Source organism: Candoia aspera, chromosome 11 (assembly GCF_035149785.1).
Source record: "Candoia aspera isolate rCanAsp1 chromosome 11, rCanAsp1.hap2, whole genome shotgun sequence".
In the NCBI taxonomy this organism is placed as follows: Eukaryota; Metazoa; Chordata; class Lepidosauria; order Squamata; family Boidae; genus Candoia; species Candoia aspera.
This window is the reverse complement of record NC_086163.1, coordinates 16,904,500-16,924,849: the sequence shown is the minus strand read 5'-3', so window position 1 is coordinate 16,924,849 and position 20,350 is coordinate 16,904,500. Positions and strand designations below refer to the sequence as shown.

The window sequence follows — 20,350 nt, the reverse complement described above, 5'->3', positions numbered from 1 at the left end:
CAACTAAAAAGTCTTCAGTGTAAAACTGATTAAGGTCTGGTCAGTTTCAGGCAGCAGCTGGTGGGAGGGTTCTAATCAACTAATTAAGGCAGCACTTCCCAAACTTTTTCCTTCATTACCCAAAACTGCTTATCAGAAAGTCCTTTTTATCCAATGTAGGTAAAACATTTAAAGTTAATTGAATGGGTTCCTGTGTCGTTACCCAAAGAAAAATCACTTTTACCCAATTTTGGGTAATTTACCCAGGTTTGGGAAGCACTGAATTAAGGTCATGGAGCTAAGCTTGTTAACTTGCTGTTAGTACTTTTTAGGGAACTGCTGCACTGAGGAGAAAAGCAGGGAAAAAAAAGGAAAAAAAATGGGTCAGGCACAGGACACCATGTGAGAGAACTTCATCTGAATCAGACGCAGCACTCAGTGATCTTCACAGCGTCTCTCTCTCTGTCACATGTTCACTTAGCGACCATTTTGCTTAACAGCCGAATTGTTGGAACCCATTGCAGTCACTAAATGAGGGCTGCCTGTAATAGTCTTTTTTTCATGGTTGGGAAATTACGTCAACAGAAAGGTGGGTTATAATTTTGGTAACAAAATAAAATGAATTTCTCTCTGCTGCAAAGTGAAAATGTTCTGTCTAGCTCCCTGTTCTTTTTTGGGGGGGGGGGGGATGAAGGAGAGGTGTTCATGGTAGTAACTTGGTAAGTCCTGCAGACTTTTTAAATTTAGGTTTTGTTGCATAGACTTCGATGGGACGCGGTGGCGCTGCGGGTTAAACCGCTGAGCTGTCGATCGGAAGGTCGGCGGTTCGAAACCGCGCGGCGGGGTGAGCTCCTGTTGCTCGTCCCAGCTCCTGCTCACCTAGCAGTTCGAAAACATGCAAATGTGAGTAGATCAATAGGTACCGCTTCGGCGGGAAGGTAACGGCGTTCCGAGTCGTCATGCTGGCCACATGACCCGGAAGTGTCCTATGGACAACGCCGGCTCTAAGGCTTAGAAACGGAGATGAGCACCGCCCCCTAGAGTCGGACACGACTGGACTTTACGTCAAGGGAAACCTTTACCTTTACCTTTACTGCATAGACTTCAGGAATTTTTCTGACATGGATATCGTTCTGCCTTCCAATCACCTCCAACCATGGAATTCCAGGTACTACGACATCATTGAAGATCGTGTCTCATCAACTCTTGTGTCAGACTATCACAGCCGCCTTTCCCAGTGTGAAGAACTCTATGGCAAGTTTCAGGTCCTCAGGAACAGCCTCTCAGCCTGTGATTCTGACTCTGAGAAAGACAATATCTCTGTGGTGGAAGGGATGAAACTCTACGACCAGATAGAGCACCTGAAACAGAAGCTGAAAATGATTGAAAATCTTCTATTCAGGTAAAGCAAACATTTAGATTTTAACTCTCTGAAGCAAAGTATTACATCGCCTACAGCATCTAATGCAAAGAGGTCTTTTTTTCCCCCTCTAGTTTAAATTCTTTTGTGGAATAATCTGGTTTGCTTACCTTGGTCTCATGGCCAAAGCAGATTATATGTTAATGTTTGATTGCATTTAATGGATTAACTTTTTTTTCCCATTAAAAATAGCTGTCTCAGGAAAATAGAGGAAATCAGAAGTGTGCAGCCTGTGATATTTAAAAGCTTTTATTGCAATTCTTGGAGTTATCGGAGTGCAACCCAGATTTCATTCCCTCTTCTGACTTTGAGGCAGGAAACACACCAGTTAAAGTACAAGCCTTTCATAGGTGTTTGAATACAAGCCACTGCCATCCACCAACTGTCAGAAAGAACACTCCCAGTCTTTCCTGCTGTGTATCCTCCTTGTGTGCTCTGTGACTTTCAGTGCATTAAGCAAATTTCTGGTCACCAAAAGCCTGTTGGGACTTGACACTTTCTCCCCCCCCCCTTTTTTTTAATCCATTCAATCATGTCTGATTCTTGGAGACTGCCTGGACAAGTCCCTGCAGTTTTCTTGGCAAGGTTTTTCAGAAGTGGTTTGCCATTGCCTCCTTCCTAGGGCTGAGAGAGAGTGACTGGCCCAAGGTCACTCAGCTGGCTTTGTGCCTAAGGTGGGACTAGAACTCAGTCTCCTGGTTTCTGGCCTGATGCCTTAACCACTACACCAAACTCGATCTCTTTCTCCCCATACTGAATTCCTAATAAAAGGGTGAAGCAGAGAAATTGGGGACATAGAAGTTTTGTAAGGATGGTGTTTTTTTTCAGGGGGGGTTAATGGATCCTTCCCCCCACCTTGATCCTGTTAGATATGAAAATCATGGAAACTGGACCAGAGATTTCTGAAAAGGAACTTACTTTATTTGAAGCGGTTTGCAAAGCGCGGTGGGCACCTTGACCAGGCTACGCAGAGTCTGATCAAAAGGAAAGATGCCACACCCAAAATTACAAATACACACTTTCTTATACTTTTCCCTGTCCAGCCTCCCCCCTCTCCTTTCTGGCCTGTTTACCCATTGGCTGGGCACTCAGACGCACAATCTTCTGACCGCCTCATTCCCTGGACCCCTCTATCTTATTTTGCTTATGCTTGTAAAAGCCTATTTTGAAGCATTTGAAACATTCCAAGGTTTTCACACATTGAAATCCTCATAGGACAATATCTCATATGGTTACATTTACTCTATCTCCTTGCTTAGCACACCCTGGAGGAGCCTTTGTTCGTATGTCTCCTCTGTTGGTCAGTGTTAGGCTAATTAGAGACCAATTGCTTCCCTTTGTTTCTTTTGAAAGAGTTCTTACTTGTAAGCCTGCCAGTTTTCACCTCATTAGCCCAAGGCTTTTACACATTTAAACCTTTACCTGTGTTAACTGTCTCTTTCTGTCTCCGTGTTAGTTTAATTATTTATCATTGTGTTACTCACTAGCTTACATATATTGCTTCTTTGCTATTATCTAATATTAGTATTTACACCTTAAAATCTTTCCCAACCAAGATCTATATGATATTGCCTTATAATATCAATAATAATTGGTATTATTATTATTTTTACAAATTGTATTATTTCATATACCACAATCCTAACACTGATTTTTCCTGTGGTTGCCACTTTTGAAAAGAATTAACCTATGAGCACTACACAACTGCCTTTCCTTTGGTTGCCCATCTTGTCTTTCAAGGCTGGGCAAAGCATTTAAAAGAGGTTTTTGCAAACTGAGTTAGCACAAAGGTCAGTTGTCTCCCCAGCAGCTGCGTCATATAGTTGTGTCCCAGGCTGATTCCACGTGTGTGTACATACATGCACAGCCAGATTCCTTCCCTGTCAGTCCCAAGAATGGAATGTTGACTGTATACTCCGGCTGAAGTGGGGGAGCATTTGTGAAACAGCTGCACAAGTCTTGCAAAGGGCAGGCTGTTGTAATGATTCACACTTCACCACAGGGCTCGCAAAGTGTGTCTTCTACATCAGGGTTTCTCAACCAGGGTTCCAAAAGAGGTCACTAGGGGTTCCCTGGGAGATCATGATTTATTTAAAAATTATTTCAAATTCAGGCAACTTCACATTAAAGAGGTCAGTTTCATTCTTGATTTTTAGTTTAAGGACACTGTTCATGCATCTATACAGGAGTACCCAGAAAACAAATATAATGTAACGATTGCCTAAACCCAAATACTCAGTCTCACCAGCTCGGGCTTAAAGATAACTGATTTATTAAAGGAATAGTATGCAAATACAGAGAAAGCTGAGAATGAGCAAAAGCGCGCCAAATACAAACTTAAAAGCCTTGCTTGTAAGCAGGTCCCGCCCCGTCGCCCGTCAGGACGCTCCCCCTCCCAGGTGCTGGAAGCCGTCAGACGCGCCTGGGAAAGTAACCTTGAACAGGAGCGCAAACCCAAACATGCATTCCAAGCCCTCAAAACAATGGAGGGCGAAAGAATGGAAAAACCCCGGGTGAAGGAACACGGAACAGAGAATGACATGTGAAACGTTACAATGTTAACCAGACATTAGAATGAGAACATGACAGATTGCCCCCCCAAAAGAAACTAGGGAGCCGGCTTGTCAGGATATGCAGAGTGAAATTGGGCTACGAGACGAGGAGACTGCACGTCTGGAGCAGCAACCCATTCAGGATGAGGGAAATGTTTCCAGCGGACGAGGTATTGTAAAGCGGAGCGCTGGCGTCTGGAGTCGAGGATAGATGTCACCTCGAAGTGTTGCTGGTTGTCAATCATGAGGGGAGGTGGAGGAGTGGGTTGTGGATGCCAACGGTCCGACGACAGGCAGGGTTTGAGTAAACTACAATGGAAAACAGGATGTAAACGTTTAAGGTTGTGAGGCAAATCAAGTTTAAACGTAACAGGGTTGAGCTGAGCAACAAGAGTCCATTTAAGGAGCGCGCCTGGGTTCTTTGAACGTCGCGTATCCCCCTGTCCTTTAGTTTTTAACAGTTCAGTAAGGGGGAGGGCGATTTCCGCAAAATTTTGGGCGAATGCCCGATAGAAATTAGAGAATCCAAGGAAACTCTGTAATTGTCTCCTGGTACGGGGAGGTTCCCATGCCACGATGGCTTCTACTTTTGCAGGGTCCATTTCAATGCCCTGAGCTGAAATCCGGTACCCTAGGTAATCAATTTGCGACTGATGAAAGGCACATTTTGACAGTTTTGCGTACAACTCTGCTTTTTTCAATTTAGCCAGTACCTGACGCACCAAGTGGATATGTTCTGACATGGTTTCAGTATAAATCAATACATCATCCAAGTATACCAGTACCCCCTTAAATAGGTGGTCATGCAAGACCTCATTGATCAGTTGCATAAAAACCCCAGGTGCCCCAGATAAACCGAATGGTAGGACTTTATATTGGAAAGCCCCAAGAGGACAGTTGAACGCTGTTTTCCACTCATCCCCTTCCCTTATGCGAATGCGAAAGTAGGCTTCTCTCAAATCCAGTTTTGAAAAAATTTTGCCTCTGGCCAGATGTGATAACATATCTTTGATCAGGGGCAAAGGATATTTATTTAATATTGAGACCGCATTGAGCCCGCGAAAATCGGTACAAAGCCTTAATGACCCATCCTTTTTTGGCCTGAATAGGACAGGAGCTCCTACCGGGGAATTTGCCGGCTCAATGAAACCCCTAGCCAGATTTTTGTCAATGAACTCCCTTAGCGTGGTAAGCTCTTTGGGAGACATGGGGTAGATTTTTGGGTGAGGCAATTTTACATTTGGTAAAAACTCAATGGCACAGTCCGTTTTTCGGTGGGGTGGCAAGCGATCCGCTTCCTTTTCCCCAAATACTTCAGCAAAATCTTGGTACTGATTGGGTAGTCCCTCCAGAGGTTGAAGCGTTTGCACAGTGGTATACGCTACCCCTCCACCCTCCATGTCCTCCAGTAGGTCCTTTTCGGGTACTTTGTAAAATCCATCTGCAAACGTCACAGTTCTATGCAGCCAGTTGATAAAAGGGTTTTGTTGCACAAACCAAGGCATCCCCAAGATTACCAGAGGACCCCCCACTGGAGCTACCACAAATGGCAGCTTTTCCTGATGGGAGCCCATCTGCAAGGCGACCAGTCCCGTGGACAGATTGACTGCTTTCCCTCCCGCCATAGTTCCATCCAATTGGGTGAAAATCATGGGTCTTGGCAACGGGAACGTGGGCAGTTCCAGAGCCGCTACGACATCAGGGTGCATCAGGGAACGGGAGCAACCCGAGTCTAGCATGGCCCACACTTCCACCGTTTTGGTTTTTGAGCTCAGTTTAACTTTAACAGTCAGTGTGGGGAAGTTTCCACTCACCGAATCATGGTTACGCCCGGTTTCTTCCACCTGCCCTAGGGCGCCCTTCAGGGCAGGTGGTAGGCTTTTCCCGCCGGCTGCTCGAATTGCAACTCTTCCTCCTCTTCTCCGAAGGGAAGGTCTGGGGGGTCCAGTTCCGCGAGGGCTGCCTTCAGTTTTCGCGGTGGAGCAGGAGCAGGTGTCTTTACCGTGGGTTTCGTCTGTCGTTCCTCTGGACGGCGTCTTGGGCACGACGTGGCTCGATGTCCTTCTTTCCCACATCTGAGGCACTGACCCTTGGAGAACCGTTGCTCCCTCTCTTCTTCCCAGGTTTTTGGTTTGGGGCGGCTGGCAAGTCCAGATGTGCGCGCTCCTCTAGCGAGACGTGTTTGTCTAAGCTCTTTGGTATGGGCATAGGTTCGTAGGGCATTTTCTGCGCTGCCCGCCAACTGAATCCACCCATATAGCGTTTTAGGATCATCTCTGCCCAGAGCCCATCGAAGGATTTCGGGTTCAAGCCCCTGCTTGAACAATTCGATGATTGTTGGCTCAGACCAGTCTTCCACTTTTCCTGCCAAAGCTTTAAACTCCAACGCATATTTGGCAACTGAGAGGGACCCTTGGTAGAGTTTCCGCAGGTCATTTTTTGCCGTTTCTTGAGCTAGGGGGTCTTCGAAATGCTCTTTAAGTGCCCACAAAAATTCATCGAAGTCCTCTAACTCAGTTGCCTCAGCTTGGCATAGTTGCACATACCAATCCGCTGCCTTTCCTCTCAGCTTGTTGGCAATGAAATTGACCTTGCCATGTTCAGACCGAAAATTTCGACCCCAATCTTCTATATAGTGCTTGGCATTAGTAATAAAGAAGGAGAGCGTTGTGGGATCCCCATCGAACTTCACTCCAAAGGGTGGGAAGGTTCTTGCCGGCTCAGCTGGCTGTGGCGGTGCCGCGAATGTCAGCGTGCGCCGAGCCCCCATGGGTGGTCGATCCCTAGGAGGTCTTGCCTCTCGCTCCCCCCCTTGACGGGCTGATCGAGACTTGCTTCTCCCCCGGGTCGACATGGTACTATGCCTGGGGTACTGTGACGGCTCTTCCTCCCAATCCTCCAGGATGGGCTCTGCCTCTCTGGGTAGATCCTCTTTGGGTAGATCCTTAAGGATCGTCACTATTAACTCCATTTTATCCTCTAATGCCCTCATTCGGGCCGGAGTGACTGGCTCCTCCGAGGGTTGGTTGGTGTAATGATTGCCTAAACCCAAATACTCAGTCTCACAAGCTCGGGCTTAAAGATAACTGATTTATTAAAGGAATAGTATGCAAATACAGAGAAAGCTGAGAATGAGCAAAAGCGCGCCAAATACAAACTTAAAAGCCTTGCTTGTGGGCAGGGCCCGCCTCGTCGCCCGTCAGGACGCTCCCCCTCCCAGGTGCTGAATGCCGTTAGACGCGCCTGGGAACGTAACCTTGAACAGGAGCGCAAACCCAAACATGCATTCCAAGCCCTCAAAACAAGGGAGTGCAACAGAATGGAAAAACCCCGGGTGAAGAGATACGGAACAGAGAATGACATGTGAAACGTTACAATGTTAACCAGACATTAGAATGAGAACATGACATATTGCCCCCCCAAAAGAAATCAGGGAGCCGGTTTGTCAGGATAGGCAGAGTGAAATTGGGCTACGAGACGAGGAGAATGCACGTCTGGAGCAGCAACCCATTCAGGATGAGGGAAATGTTTCCAGCGGACGAGGTATTGTAGAGTAGAGCGCTGGCGTCTAGAATCGAGAATAGATGCCACCTCGAAGTGCTGCTGGTTGTCTATCATGAGGGGAGGTGGAGGAGTGGGTTGCGGATGCCAACGGTCCGATGACAGGCAGGGTTTGAGTAAGCTACAATGGAAAACAGGATGTAAACGTTTAAGGTTGTGAGGTAAATCAAGTTTAAACGTAACAGGGTTGAGCTGAGCAATAATTGGAAAAGGACCGACAAATTTAGGACCAAGTTTTTTAGAGGGTTGTGGGGACTTGATAAATTTAGTTGATAAGTAGACTTTATCCCCGACTGTAAAGGATGGTTCTGGGGAACGCTTGGCATCAGCATGGCGTTTATAGGTAGCTTGGGCATGGTGGAGAGCGAGTAAAATATTAGACCATGAGTCTTTGAGAGAGTCTGCCCAGCCAGTGAGGGTGGCTGGGAGTGGTTGAGGATGAGGAAGTTCAGGAATAGGAACAAATTCACGTCCAAAAACAGTTTTAAAGGGAACTTGACCAGTGGTTTGATGAATGGAATTGTTGTAAGCGACCTCAGCAAATGGGAGTAGATCGACCCAGTTGTCTTGTTGGTAGTTAACAAAAGCTCTGAGGTATTGTTCTAATGTAGAATTAACCGCCTCTGTAGATCCGTCCGTTTCCGGATGCCAAGCAGTAGAAAGTGATTGTTTCGTACCTAAAAGTTTTAAAAATGCCCGCCAAAATTGTGACGTAAATTGTGTGCCTCTGTCACTCACCAAACGGGCGGGGATACCGTGGAGGCGGTACACGTGGATGAGGAAGAGGCGTGCCAGCTGTTGTGCGGTGGGGATAGAAGCACATGGGATAAAGTGGGCTTGTTTGGAGAAAAAGTCTTTGACGACCCAAATGACAGTTTTTCGTTGACTAGGGGGTAGATCAACGATAAAATCCATGGAGATATCTTGCCAAGGGACAGACGGAGTGGCCACGGGTTGAAGGAGACCCTGGGGCTTGCCCGGTTTGCGCTTTATCGCCGCACATACAGGGCACGCAGTGACATATTCCTTTAAGTCTTTGAGTAAAGTGGGCCACCAGAATTGGCGGCGAACGAGGTGCAAAGTTTTCACGTAGCCGAAATGCCCCGCTAGTTTGTCATCGTGGCAGCGCTGGAGTATGGTTTTTCGCAGTGCTTCGGGTACATAGAGACGATCGTTGCGCCAGGCAAGATCATCGGTGAAAGTTAACATGTGTCTGTTGGTTTGTAACCAAGTATCTGTTTTAAGGTGGGAGAGCAACTGTTGTTGCAAATCGGAGGGAATTGACAAGGGAGGCGAGCCGCTGGAAGGCTGAGCGGCTGGAGGCGGAGTCGATTGTGCTCGGGTCTGGCTGCGAGTCACCGCTGCCAGACTTAACTGTTTGTCGGTCCAGACGGTGCCTTGGACCGTTGGCCCTGGGCCAGCATCTTGGGGTCTGCGCGAGAGTGCATCAGCCAAAAAGTTTTTCTTGCCTGGTATAAATTTAAGAGTGAAGTCAAAGCGGCTGAAGAACTCAGCCCAGCGCAGCTGTTTCGGACTGAGTTTTCGGCTGGTGCTTAGAGCTTCCAGGTTTTTATGGTCAGTCCAGACCTCAAAAGGGTTGGAAGTACCTTCCAATAGGTGTCGCCATGTCTCTAAAGCCGTTTTTACAGCAAAAGCCTCCTTTTCCCAAACGTGCCATCGTCTCTCTGTTTCAGTGAATTTGCGAGAGAGGTAGGCACAGGGTTTTAAATCGCCAGATTGGTCAGATTGTAACAAGATTGCGCCTATGGAAAAATCAGAAGCATCGACTTGTACCACGAAGGGTTTAGAGGGGTTTGGATGCTGCAAAATTGGTTCTGTGGTAAAAAGTTGTTTGAGCGTTTGAAACGCTTGCTGACAGGCTGGAGTCCATTTAAGGAGCGCGCCTGGGTTCTTCGAACGTCGCGTATCCCCCTGTCCCTTGGTTTTTAACAGTTCCGTAAGGGGGAGGGCGATTTCTGCAAAATTTTGGGCGAATGCCCGATAGAAATTAGAGAATCCAAGGAAACTTTGTAATTGTCTCCTGGTACGAGGAGGCTCCCATGCCACAATAGCTTCTACTTTTGCAGGGTCCATTTCAATGCCCTGAGCTGAAATTCGGTAACCTAGGTAATCAATTTGCGACTGATGAAATGCACATTTTGACAGTTTTGCATACAATTCTGCTTTTTTCAATTTAGTCAATACTTGACGCACCAAGTGGATATGTTCTGACATGGTTTCAGTATAAATCAATACATCATCCAAATATACCAGTACCCCTTTAAATAGGTGGTCATGCAAGACCTCATTGATTAACTGCATAAAAACCCCGGGTGCCCCAGATAAGCCAAAAGGTAAGACTTTATATTGGAAAGCCCCAAGAGGACAGTTAAATGCTGTTTTCCACTGATCCCCTTTCCTTATGCGAATGCGAAAATACGCTTCTCTCAAATCTAGTTTTGAGAAGATTTTGCCTCTGGCCAGATGTGATAACATATCTTTGATCAGGGGCAAAGGATATTTATTTAATATTGAGACCGCATTGAGCCCGCGGAAATCGGTACAGAGTCTTAATGACCCATCCTTTTTTGGCCGAAATAGGACAGGAGCTCCTACCGGGGAATTTGCCGGCTCAATGAAACCCCTAGCCAGGTTTTTGTCAATGAACTCCCTTAGCGTGGTAAGCTCTTTGGGAGACATGGGGTATATTTTTGGGTGAGGCAATTTTACATTTGGTAAAAACTCAATGGCACAGTCCGTTTTTCGGTGGGGTGGCAAGCGATCCGCTTCTTTTTCCCCAAATACTTCAGCAAAATCCTGATACTGATTGGGTAGTCCTTCAAGAGGGTGAAGCGTTTGCACAGTAGTATACGCTACCCCTCCACCCTCCATGTCCTCCAGTAAGTCCTTTTCGGGTACTTTGTAAAATCCATCTGCAAACGTTACAGTTCTATGGAGCCAGTTGATAAAAGGGTTTTGTTGCACAAACCAAGGCATTCCCAGGATTACCAGAGGGCCCCCCACTGGAGCTACCACAAATGGCAGCTTTTCTTGATGGGAGCCCATCTGCAAAGCGACCAGTCCCGTGGAAAGATTGACTGCTTTCCCTCCCGCCATAGTTCCATCCAATTGGGTGAAAATCATGGGTCTTGCCAAAGGGAACGTGGGCAGTTCGAGAGCTGCTACCACGTCAGGGTGCATTAGGGAACGGGAGCAACCCGAGTCTAGCATGGCCCACACTTCCACAGTTTTGGTTTTTGAGCTCAGTTTAACTTTAACAGTCAGTGTGGGGAAGTTTCCACTCACCGAATCATGGTTACGCCCGGTTTCTTCCACCTGCCCTAGGGCGCCCTTCAGGGCAGGTGGTAGGCTTTTCCCGCCGGCTGCTCGAATTGCAACTCTTCCTCCTCTTCTCCGAAGGGTAGGTCGGGGGGGTCCAGTTCTGCGAGGGCCGCCTTCAGTTTTCGCGGTGGAGCAGGAGCAGGCATCTTTACCGTGGGTTTCGTCTGTCGTTCCTCAGGACGGCGTCTCGGGCACGACGTGGCTCGATGCCCGTCTTTCCCACATCTGAGGCACTGACCCTTGGAGAACCGTTGCTCCCTCTCCTCTTCCCAGGTTTTCGGTTTGGGGCGGCTGGCAAGTCCAGATGTGCGCGCTCCTCTAGCAAGACGTGTTTGTCTAAGCTCTTTGGTATGGGCGTAGGTTCGTAGGGCATTTTCTGCGCTTCCCGCCAACTGAATCCACCCATATAGCGTTTTGGGATCGTCTCTGCCTAGCGCCCATCGAAGGATTTCGGGTTCTAGCCCCTGCTTGAACAATTCGATGATTGTTGGCTCAGACCAGTCTTCCACTTTTCCTGCTAAAGCTTTAAACTCCAACGCATATTTAGCAACTGAGAGGGACCCTTGGTAGAGTTTGCGCAGGTCATTTTTGGCCGTTTCTTGAGCTAGGGGGTCTTCGAAATGCTCCTTGAGTGCCCACAAAAATTCATCGAAGTCCTCTAACTCAGTTGCCTCAGCTTGGCATAGTTGCACATACCAATCCGCTGCCCTTCCTCTCAGCTTGTTGGCAATGAAATTGACCTTGCCATGTTCAGACTGAAAGTTCCGACCCCAATCTTCTATATAATGCTTGGCATTCGTAATAAAGAAGGAGAGCGTTGCAGGATCCCCATCAAACTTCACTCCAAATGGTGGGAAGGTTCTTACCGGCTCAGCTGGCTGTGGCGGTGCCGCGAATGACAGCGTACGCCGAGCCCCCACAGTTGGTCGATCCCTAGGAGGTCTTGCCTCTCGCTCTCCCCTTTGATGGGCTGATCGAGTCTTACTTCTCCCCCGGGTCGACAGGGTGCTGTGCCTGGGGTACTGTGACGGCTCTTCCTCCCAATCCTCCGGGGTGGGCTCTGCCTCTCTGGGCTGATCCTCTCTGGGTAGATCCTTGAGGATCGTCACTATTAAATCCATTTTATCTTCCAATGCCCTCATACGGGCCGGAGTGACCGGCTCCTCCAGGGGTTGGTTGGTTATCACCACCTTCGGTGACAAGGGGACTTCGTGCTCCCAGGCCAATTGGGGAGACCCCCTCCCCGTGGTTCTTTCCATAACAGATCTCTGTTCACTCCTGAGACTCTCCTGTATGGATGTCAGCAGCTCGTCCAATTGGGTATCTCGCAACTCCCGACGTGCTGCTCTTTGCGCTCTCGAGGTTAGCGCTGGCCGGCTTTTGGCCACCTCCCGCTCCTCTTCGCCTCCCTCACTTACGCGAAGTTGAGGTTCGGTCATCGCTGGCGTTCCCTCTTATCCAAGGATTGGATGGGGCCAGCGGAAAATGGAAAAAATGATTCTCAGCTTTATGTAATGATTGCCTAAACCCAAATACTCAGTCTCACAAGCTCGGGCTTAAAGATAACTGATTTATTAAAGGAATAGTATGCAAATACAGAGAAAGCTGAGAATGAGCAAAAGCGCGCCAAATACAAACTTAAAAGCCTTGCTTGTGGGCAGGGCCCGCCTCGTCGCCCGTCAGGACGCTCCCCCTCCCAGGTGCTGAATGCCGTTAGACGCGCCTGGGAACGTAACCTTGAACAGGAGCGCAAACCCAAACATGCATTCCAAGCCCTCAAAACAAGGGAGTGCAACAGAATGGAAAAACCCCGGGTGAAGAGATACGGAACAGAGAATGACATGTGAAACGTTACAATGTTAACCAGACATTAGAATGAGAACATGACAGTTGGTTACCACCACCCTCGGTGACAAGGGGACTTCGTGCTCCCAGGTCAATTGTGGAGACCCCCTCCCCTGTGTTCTTTCCATAACGGTTCTATGATCACTCCTGAGACTCTCCTGCATGGATATCAGCAGCTCGTCCAATTGGATATCTCGCAACTCCCGACGTGCTGCTCTTTGCGCTCTTGAAGTTAGCACTGGCCGGCTTTTGGCCGCCTCCCGCTCTTCTTCGCTTCCCTCACTTGCGCGAAGTTGAGGTTCTGTCATCGCTAGCGTTCCCTCTTATCCAATGATTGGATGGGGCTAGCGGAAAATGGATGAAATGATTCTCAGCTTTATGTAACGATTGCCTAAACCCAAATACTCAGTCTCACCAGCTCGGGCTTAAAGATAACTGATTTATTAAAGGAATAGTATGCAAATACAGAGAAAGCTGAGAATGAGCAAAAGCGCGCCAAATACAAACTTAAAAGCCTTGCTTGTAAGCAGGTCCCGCCCCGTCGCCCGTCAGGACGCTCCCCCTCCCAGGTGCTGGAAGCCGTCAGACGCGCCTGGGAAAGTAACCTTGAACAGGAGCGCAAACCCAAACATGCATTCCAAGCCCTCAAAACAATGGAGGGCGAAAGAATGGAAAAACCCCGGGTGAAGGAACACGGAACAGAGAATGACATGTGAAACGTTACAATGTTAACCAGACATTAGAATGAGAACATGACATATAAAAAATTTGTAACTTGTGGCCTATCTTTGAGCCTGAATGTGCAGGGGCTCCCCGAGGCCTGAAAAATATTTCAAGGGTTCCTCCAGGGTCAAAAGGTTGAGAAAGGCTGTTCTACATGCTTTGAAGAGATTTAACCAGTGGAGCCTCCCTTTTTGTTTTCAAATTGTACTTCAGGAAACTGGGGAAGATCCATGGCGGGTCAGGCTGTCTGAGGCCTGGATCTGGAGATTCAGTTGGAAGCTGATTCAGTTGAATCTCCAAAGTGAAGCAACATTCCAAATCAGTTTGGATAGGCATACCTACTCAGGTGCCTCTGGGCTTTGCCACTACCAGTTTGAATTTTTTTTTTAAATTATTTTTTAATTAGAAATTTTGAATGCAATACAAGTATTAAAAAATAAAAGGAAAAAGAAGATAGACAATAAGAAAAAAAGAAAAGTACAAGAAAAAGAAAGAAGGAAAATATAGAATTTTTATTTCCACCCTTCTTTCTATCAAGTCATTGCCATCTTACTCTTTTCCCTTCCACTTTAGTCCCCAAATCCATAAATCATCACTTCAATCTTTTCTTCCTTCAACAAAAAGTCCATATAAGGTTTCCAGTCCTTCAAAAAAGTCTTTTATCATTTATTGCCTGACCAAACTGGTCAGTTTTGCCATTTCGGCAAGTTCTGTCAATTTCATAATCCAATCCTCCACTGTGCGTATTTCATTATTCTTCCATCTCTGCGCATACAATAACCTTGCCGCAGTTACCATGTACAATATTAAATTTCCCAAGTTTCTTTTCTAGTTCAAAGTCCATAAAACCCAATAGAAATAATTCTGGTTTCATCGTAATGTTAATCCACAATATCTTTTGCATCATTGTATGGATTTGCACCCAAGATTTCTTTTGCTTTTTCACAAGTCCACCACGCACAATAAAAAGCCCCCTCTTCCTTTTCACACTTCTGACACTAGTTTGATATTCCTTTGTGCGTTTCTGAGAGCTTGACCGGTGTCATGCACCATACGTTGATACCGTATCGCCGGTTTGAATTGCTGAATCAGATTGGAACCAGATCTGATCCCCACGCTCCCTCCATAGCCAGCTGCTTTGGTTTTTCAGATACGTGTTTGGTTCTAAGAAGCATGGTGGCCTCAAAGCGAAAGGAGTCCGTCCCTCTAGTGCTACTTTCACCCATGTGGTCTGTGCTACAATCAAGTCGAGCTTCCTGCAATGTCTGTTCAGGGACAAACTTTCTCCCGAGCAGTTCAGTGAAGAAATTGAAATCCAGGTTTGCTTATTAAATTATTGCTGGTTAGATTAGTAGCTTACCTTTTCTTTAGAGCAGTGTTTCTCAACCGTGGCAACTTTAAGATGTCTGGACTTCAACTCCCAGAATTTGTTTATTTAATTTTTATCCTGTCTTTATTATTTTTATAAATAACTCAAGGCAGTGAACATACTCCTTCCTCCTATTTTCCCCACAACAGCAACCCTGTGAGGTGAGTTGGGCTGAGAGAGATGGACTGGCCCAAGGTCACCCAGCCGGCTTTCATGCCTAAGGCAGGACTAGAACTCTCCTACCACGCCTGATTGGCTCTTGGGCTGAGAGAGAGGGAGTGGCCCACGGTCACCCAGCCGGCTTTCATGCCTAAGGCAGGACTAGAACTCTCCTACCACGCCTGATTGGCTCTTGGGCTGAGAGAGATGGACTGGCCCAAGATCACCCAGCCGGCTTTCATGCCTAAGGCAGGACTAGAACTCTCCTACCACGCCTGATTGGCTCTTGGGCTGAGAGAGAGGGAGTGGCCCACGGTCACCCAGCCGGCTTTTATGCCAAAGGCGGGACTAGAACTCCGGGTGTCCTTCCCACCACCAATTCCAATACCCTCTTGAGTGTTCACTAACACAATGCCAGGAAGGAAGGCAGGAAGTCGGGCAGGCAGGCAAAGATTTAAGATGCTGGCTATACAGCACTTCCTGTGTTCTATTCACAGCAGTTGTAAAGTTTGTTTATGGTTGTTAACGAGTCAGGTATGGCGAACACGAATACAACCAAAACGCCATAGAAAATGAGAAATGAGAGGAAAAAAATAGCTGAACCACTAAAAGGGGAGAAAAATGATTACATTAAGCTGTAAATAAAGTGTAAAGGAATTAATTGTGACTCACCTCTGGGTCCTAGCCCTCAAATTCAGTCATGGCTTATTATTATTGTCATCTTAGATGTGCAGCAGCAATGGAGTTAACAATCTGAACAGTGTTAAATACTTGGTAGCTACTCTGCTATGCCAGAAATAACCTGAGTAGGAACAGGTAATCCTCGACTTACGACTGTTCATTTAACAATGGTCCGAAGTTATGACGGCCTCGGAATGAGTGCTTTAAAGCTCGTAAAGCACTTCTGAGTGTCGCAAACATCGCACCTCCCCGCTGGTCACACAATTGCATTCTGGGTGCTTGGCAAGCGGCTTGCATTTGCGACCAGTTGTAGTGTCCTGTGGTCAGACGATCACGTTTTGCAACTTTTTTGCCCTTTTCCAGAAAAAAATGGTCATTGGGGAAGCTGGATTCGCTTAACGACTGCCATAAAAATGGTTATAAAATCGGATCTGGTCATGTGGTGGTGGCTATATAAATGTTTTAAATAAATAACTCACTATTTTAACGTGGCAGTGATAGGATGAAATGAAATGAATGGGAGATAATCGATCTGAGTTTGACTAACTTTCATCTCATCCTGAATCAAAGTTCATTTCTTGGCTACCGTTCCTTCCAGCCTTTTCTGCTTTTTGACATGCATCACCGTCCAGATGTGGTGCTCTCCAGGTTTCATTAGTCTGTGTTCTTTTTAGTTCCACAATGATCCACAGTCTGCTCTGAGCGCTTGCTATGAAGGAGACCGAATCATAGTTTGTCCTGGCCATTACATTATTGAGGGAGAGTTGTCTATCGCTGACTCTATTGCACTAGAAGGTGAGTATTTCTTTTAAGAGTGATCTATTTTTAACTTTTCTATCTAAAATAAAGGGACGCGGTGGCGCTGCGGGTTAAACCGCTGAGCTGTCGATCGGAAGGTCGGCGGTTCGAATCCGCGCGGTGGGGTGAGCTCCCGTTGCTAGTCCCAGCTCCTGCACACCAAGCAGTTCGAAAACATGCAAATGTGAGTAGATTAATAGGTACCGCTTCGGCGGGAAGGTAATGGTGTTCCGTGTTGTCTACGGACAACGCCGGCTCTTCGGCTTAGAAACGGAGATGAGCACCGCCCCCTAGAGTCGGACACGACTGGACTTTACGTCAAGGGAAACCTTTACCTTTACTATCTAAAATAAAAAAACCAAAACTTTTCCATGGGTGGGGAAATTATCACAGCACAGATAATCTAGCATTTTTATTCCAAATGTTCATTAACTACATCAGGTGTTCAAGTTTCCCCTCCCTCATTCATTTCTGTCTGCTGGGTGGACTATTTGCATTCCTAAATGATGTTTTGTTTTTTTTTGCCACCATGGTGCAGTTATCCTAGGATGAGAGATTTTGGAGATTCTGAATGCAAACTGGGATAAAACTGAAGCAGTTGAGGCTGATTCTGGGCAGATCAAACTTCTTAATATTAGACTCCTCTATTCCTACCCTTCCATATTCTGTTATTTAATTGGCAGCACCAATTGTCTATTATTTTTGTCTAGCATTTTTGAAGGTGCATTTGCTTGATGAGCACATGAAAGGTTGCTTAATTGCTTTTTTAAAGATCCATGTTTTCTTTCTTAAAAATAAATCCAAATCAGGGAACCATTTTAAGAACATTAGAATAAATTAGAAAGCGAGGGTTTTAAATTTATTGTACACTAAAGTAAGCACTCAGTAAAAATATTGGGGCCAGGAGGTTAAGTAGCTCTGCTAGTTGATTGATTTCATTGTTGGTTATTTCTGTTGTAAGAGGGGAATTATTTTTTTCAACCTTGGATGTTTGTTATCTGAATTGTTGGTTTAATTTTAATTTTTGGTTTTACTTTTCATGCATTGCTATGAGATGGGTGGTCATATAAATTGTATAAACAAACAAAGACTTACAAAAATACTGTGCTGAATATCTTTAACAGCTTAAAGTCTACAATACAGGAGAATCCCAAATCAGATCAAAAAGTTCAGCATGGGCTTTGGGGCATATATGCTCATGGACATCCAAATGATGACATGTGCATAATGGTGATTTCAGTGTGATGACATCACAGCAGCTTAACCCAACCTTTCTCAACCTTTTGATCCTGGAGGAATCCTTGAAATATTTTTCAGGCCTCGGGGAATCCCTGCCCATTCAGGCTCAAATAAAGGCCACAAGTTACAAAATTATTACGTTCGTTTCATGTGTAGGCCTGTATATATGCATGAACATCCTTAAACTAAAAATCAAGACTGAAATTGACCTCTTTAACATGAAGTTGCCCAAATTTGAAATAAATTTTTAAATAAATTGTGATCTCCCAGAGAACCCCTAGTGACCTCTTGCAGAACCCTGGCTTAACCAGTGCTTGGGTGGTAAGATGAATCTAAGTTGATACCAAAAAAGGACCAGACTTGACACAAACCTTAATGAACAGGGAGAGAATTGTACAATTGGGGTTCTTGTATCAAGAATGCTTTTTTTTAGGTTCTCACATAGCAAAACGTTGTCTAGATCCTAGACCACAGAGAGCTTTGCAGTAACACTGTGCGGTATTTTTGATTTAAAAGCAAAAAGGCTTCAGATCCTGGACGTGCAGGTAGCTCTTGTCTGTCCTTAACCCAAACGTGGCCTTTCAGTGCAGCTACAGACTCCCTGGAAAAGAGACAGCTGGTTTAAAGAGCTTCAGACAGAGGCTGCACATACAGAGCATTCTCAACTAATCACAAAGGCACCAAAACAATGACATCTGTGCGGTGATGTCATTACACCGACACCGCCATTATGCACATCATCATTTGGATGTCCATGTGCATGTGCGCCCCAGAGCCTCTTTTGCTGTTCAGTCCAAAGGGGGTCACAGCTGTGCTTTGTATGGGTAAGAATCAGGCTCTTGAAGTTCTCTTGCTAACATGCTGCAAGCCAGTACCATATTTTCCAATTTCAATGCCCTCTTCAGCAACAGGGCGGTGCATTTTGCACTAGCTGCAGTTGGCTTGGGAGATTTCCCCCCCCTTTTTAACCCCCCACGAAACTCTTTTTTAGTAACTGTGTTGTAGGCAAAGCTCCCTATTCCGTCTGCCAGAAGAACCTGAGGTCTGCCATTCATGGTTAACATAACAGGGATGCGTATCGCTCTTCCAGATTCTTGGAGCCGGCTTTTGTTGTAGGTTCATTCTTTATCTTGTCAAAACTTCTGAATAGAAAAAGAGCCAAAGGTTTTTAATTTCCTGCTGTTTGGATTCTAGTTTTTTTCCTCCCTGTGCCAGTCATCTTTTTTTTTTTCTTATGATGGTTTTCTTGCTGCCCTCCCCCCGCCCGCCTCAAACGTTTGATTTATGCAGATACCCATACCAGCCTGCAGAACCCCTGCAGGATATGGAGTTGCAATAAATTTCATTTATCAGTAGGGGTGAGGATAAGATGGTTTGGGCACACAGGGTGGTATTTGTGACAAATCACATCCCGTTGGAGAGGTCAGGCAAATGTTAGCAAGCAAATTAAAAGTGTTCTCGACCAGCCAGAGCCAGAAGCTCTTAAGGAACAAAGCCCATGTCAAGTTTATTCACAGAGTCGATGCAGTGATTTGATCAAGGGTCAGGAAGTCTTCTTGTCTGTCAAGGGGGTGGTTTTCCTCCCCTCCCACCTTGCAAGCCATGGAAGCAGAGGAAGCTGAACAATACTTTGAAAGACAGAGGCTGTTCATGATGAGTGTTAATGATGTGGGAGGTATAATTGCAATGAAGGCCAAACTTGAACCATTGTGGCCTGGCAGGAAGCAGTTGGGATAAGACTTGTTTTTTTAAGGAGGAAGAGAGGGCTGCTAGTAATCAGATGGTCTGAAGCTTCTTTCAATTGGACCCTGGGTTTTTTTTTTTTGTCCCATGCAACTATATGAAGAAATCTAGTGGGCAGTTTAATACGCTGACTTGATTCATCCATTGCATTAAGCCACCGTTTGCTTATGTATGATTTTTTGATGGGATTGATCATCATGTTAAGCAATAAAACAAGGTTTATGAACTACAATGGCCAGTTCATATATCATGCTAGGCTAATTCAGCCCAACCCCCATGCTGCCTTAGTGCAATGTGGGGAATCCAGCTACTGGCCTATGTAAAAATGGTAAGGCAAAGTAGGGCTTGGTACCTTAGTGCAAAGCCCAAACCTGGAGCAGTGTAGATAATTTTGGATGATGCTGTTAACTTGCTTGAGACAGGATAATTGTCTCTAATTTGTCTGCCTTCAGTTCAAACTCTTACATGGAACTTACCATCCTGTATGTAATTCAGAGCGCAGCAAAAAAGGGTGGTTTTGTAGAATGACTTCTCATTTGTTTCCATAATGCCAGGAAGGGAATAGTAGAATCAAAGAGCCACAAGTCCATGCTCAAATTAAAGTGACCCATAGAAATGACGCACATTTTTCAGCCTATTTACATAACATTTTTTTTAAAAAAACAATCCCTTTGGCCATTTTTCTGTAAGTGGAGTAATAAGTAGCACGCCTCCAGGATGCAAAACAAGAGCTCAAGGACTTGCTTCAAGTTCTCAATATTTCCTATGATGGAACACGTGAAACAAAATGGAACAAAATATCTATTTTGTCTTGTGTTGGGAACAAACCGTTAGAACAGTGTTTTCCAACCTTGGCAACTTTCACATGTATAGACTTGAACTCCCAGATTTCCCAGCAATGCCTACATTGGCTGAGGAATTCTAGGTACTAAAGGACAT

General features: G+C 45.8%; 2 protein-coding genes across 2 annotated transcripts in view; both read left to right on the top strand.

The window, feature by feature from the left end:
• Positions 1 to 20,350, top strand: part of C11H16orf87 (chromosome 11 C16orf87 homolog) — a 399,243-nt gene that overhangs the window by 114,621 nt on the left and 264,272 nt on the right. The window lies entirely within an intron of this gene.
• The window catches only part of SHCBP1 (SHC binding and spindle associated 1), a 35,573-nt gene that overhangs the window by 7,732 nt on the left and 7,491 nt on the right, over positions 1 to 20,350 (top strand). Inside the window, exons 6-8 of the mRNA XM_063313103.1 lie at positions 1,148 to 1,381; positions 14,573 to 14,741; positions 16,306 to 16,426. Of these exons, the coding sequence (XP_063169173.1) occupies positions 1,148 to 1,381; positions 14,573 to 14,741; positions 16,306 to 16,426 (524 nt within the window). The remainder of the gene's footprint in view (positions 1 to 1,147; positions 1,382 to 14,572; positions 14,742 to 16,305; positions 16,427 to 20,350) is intronic.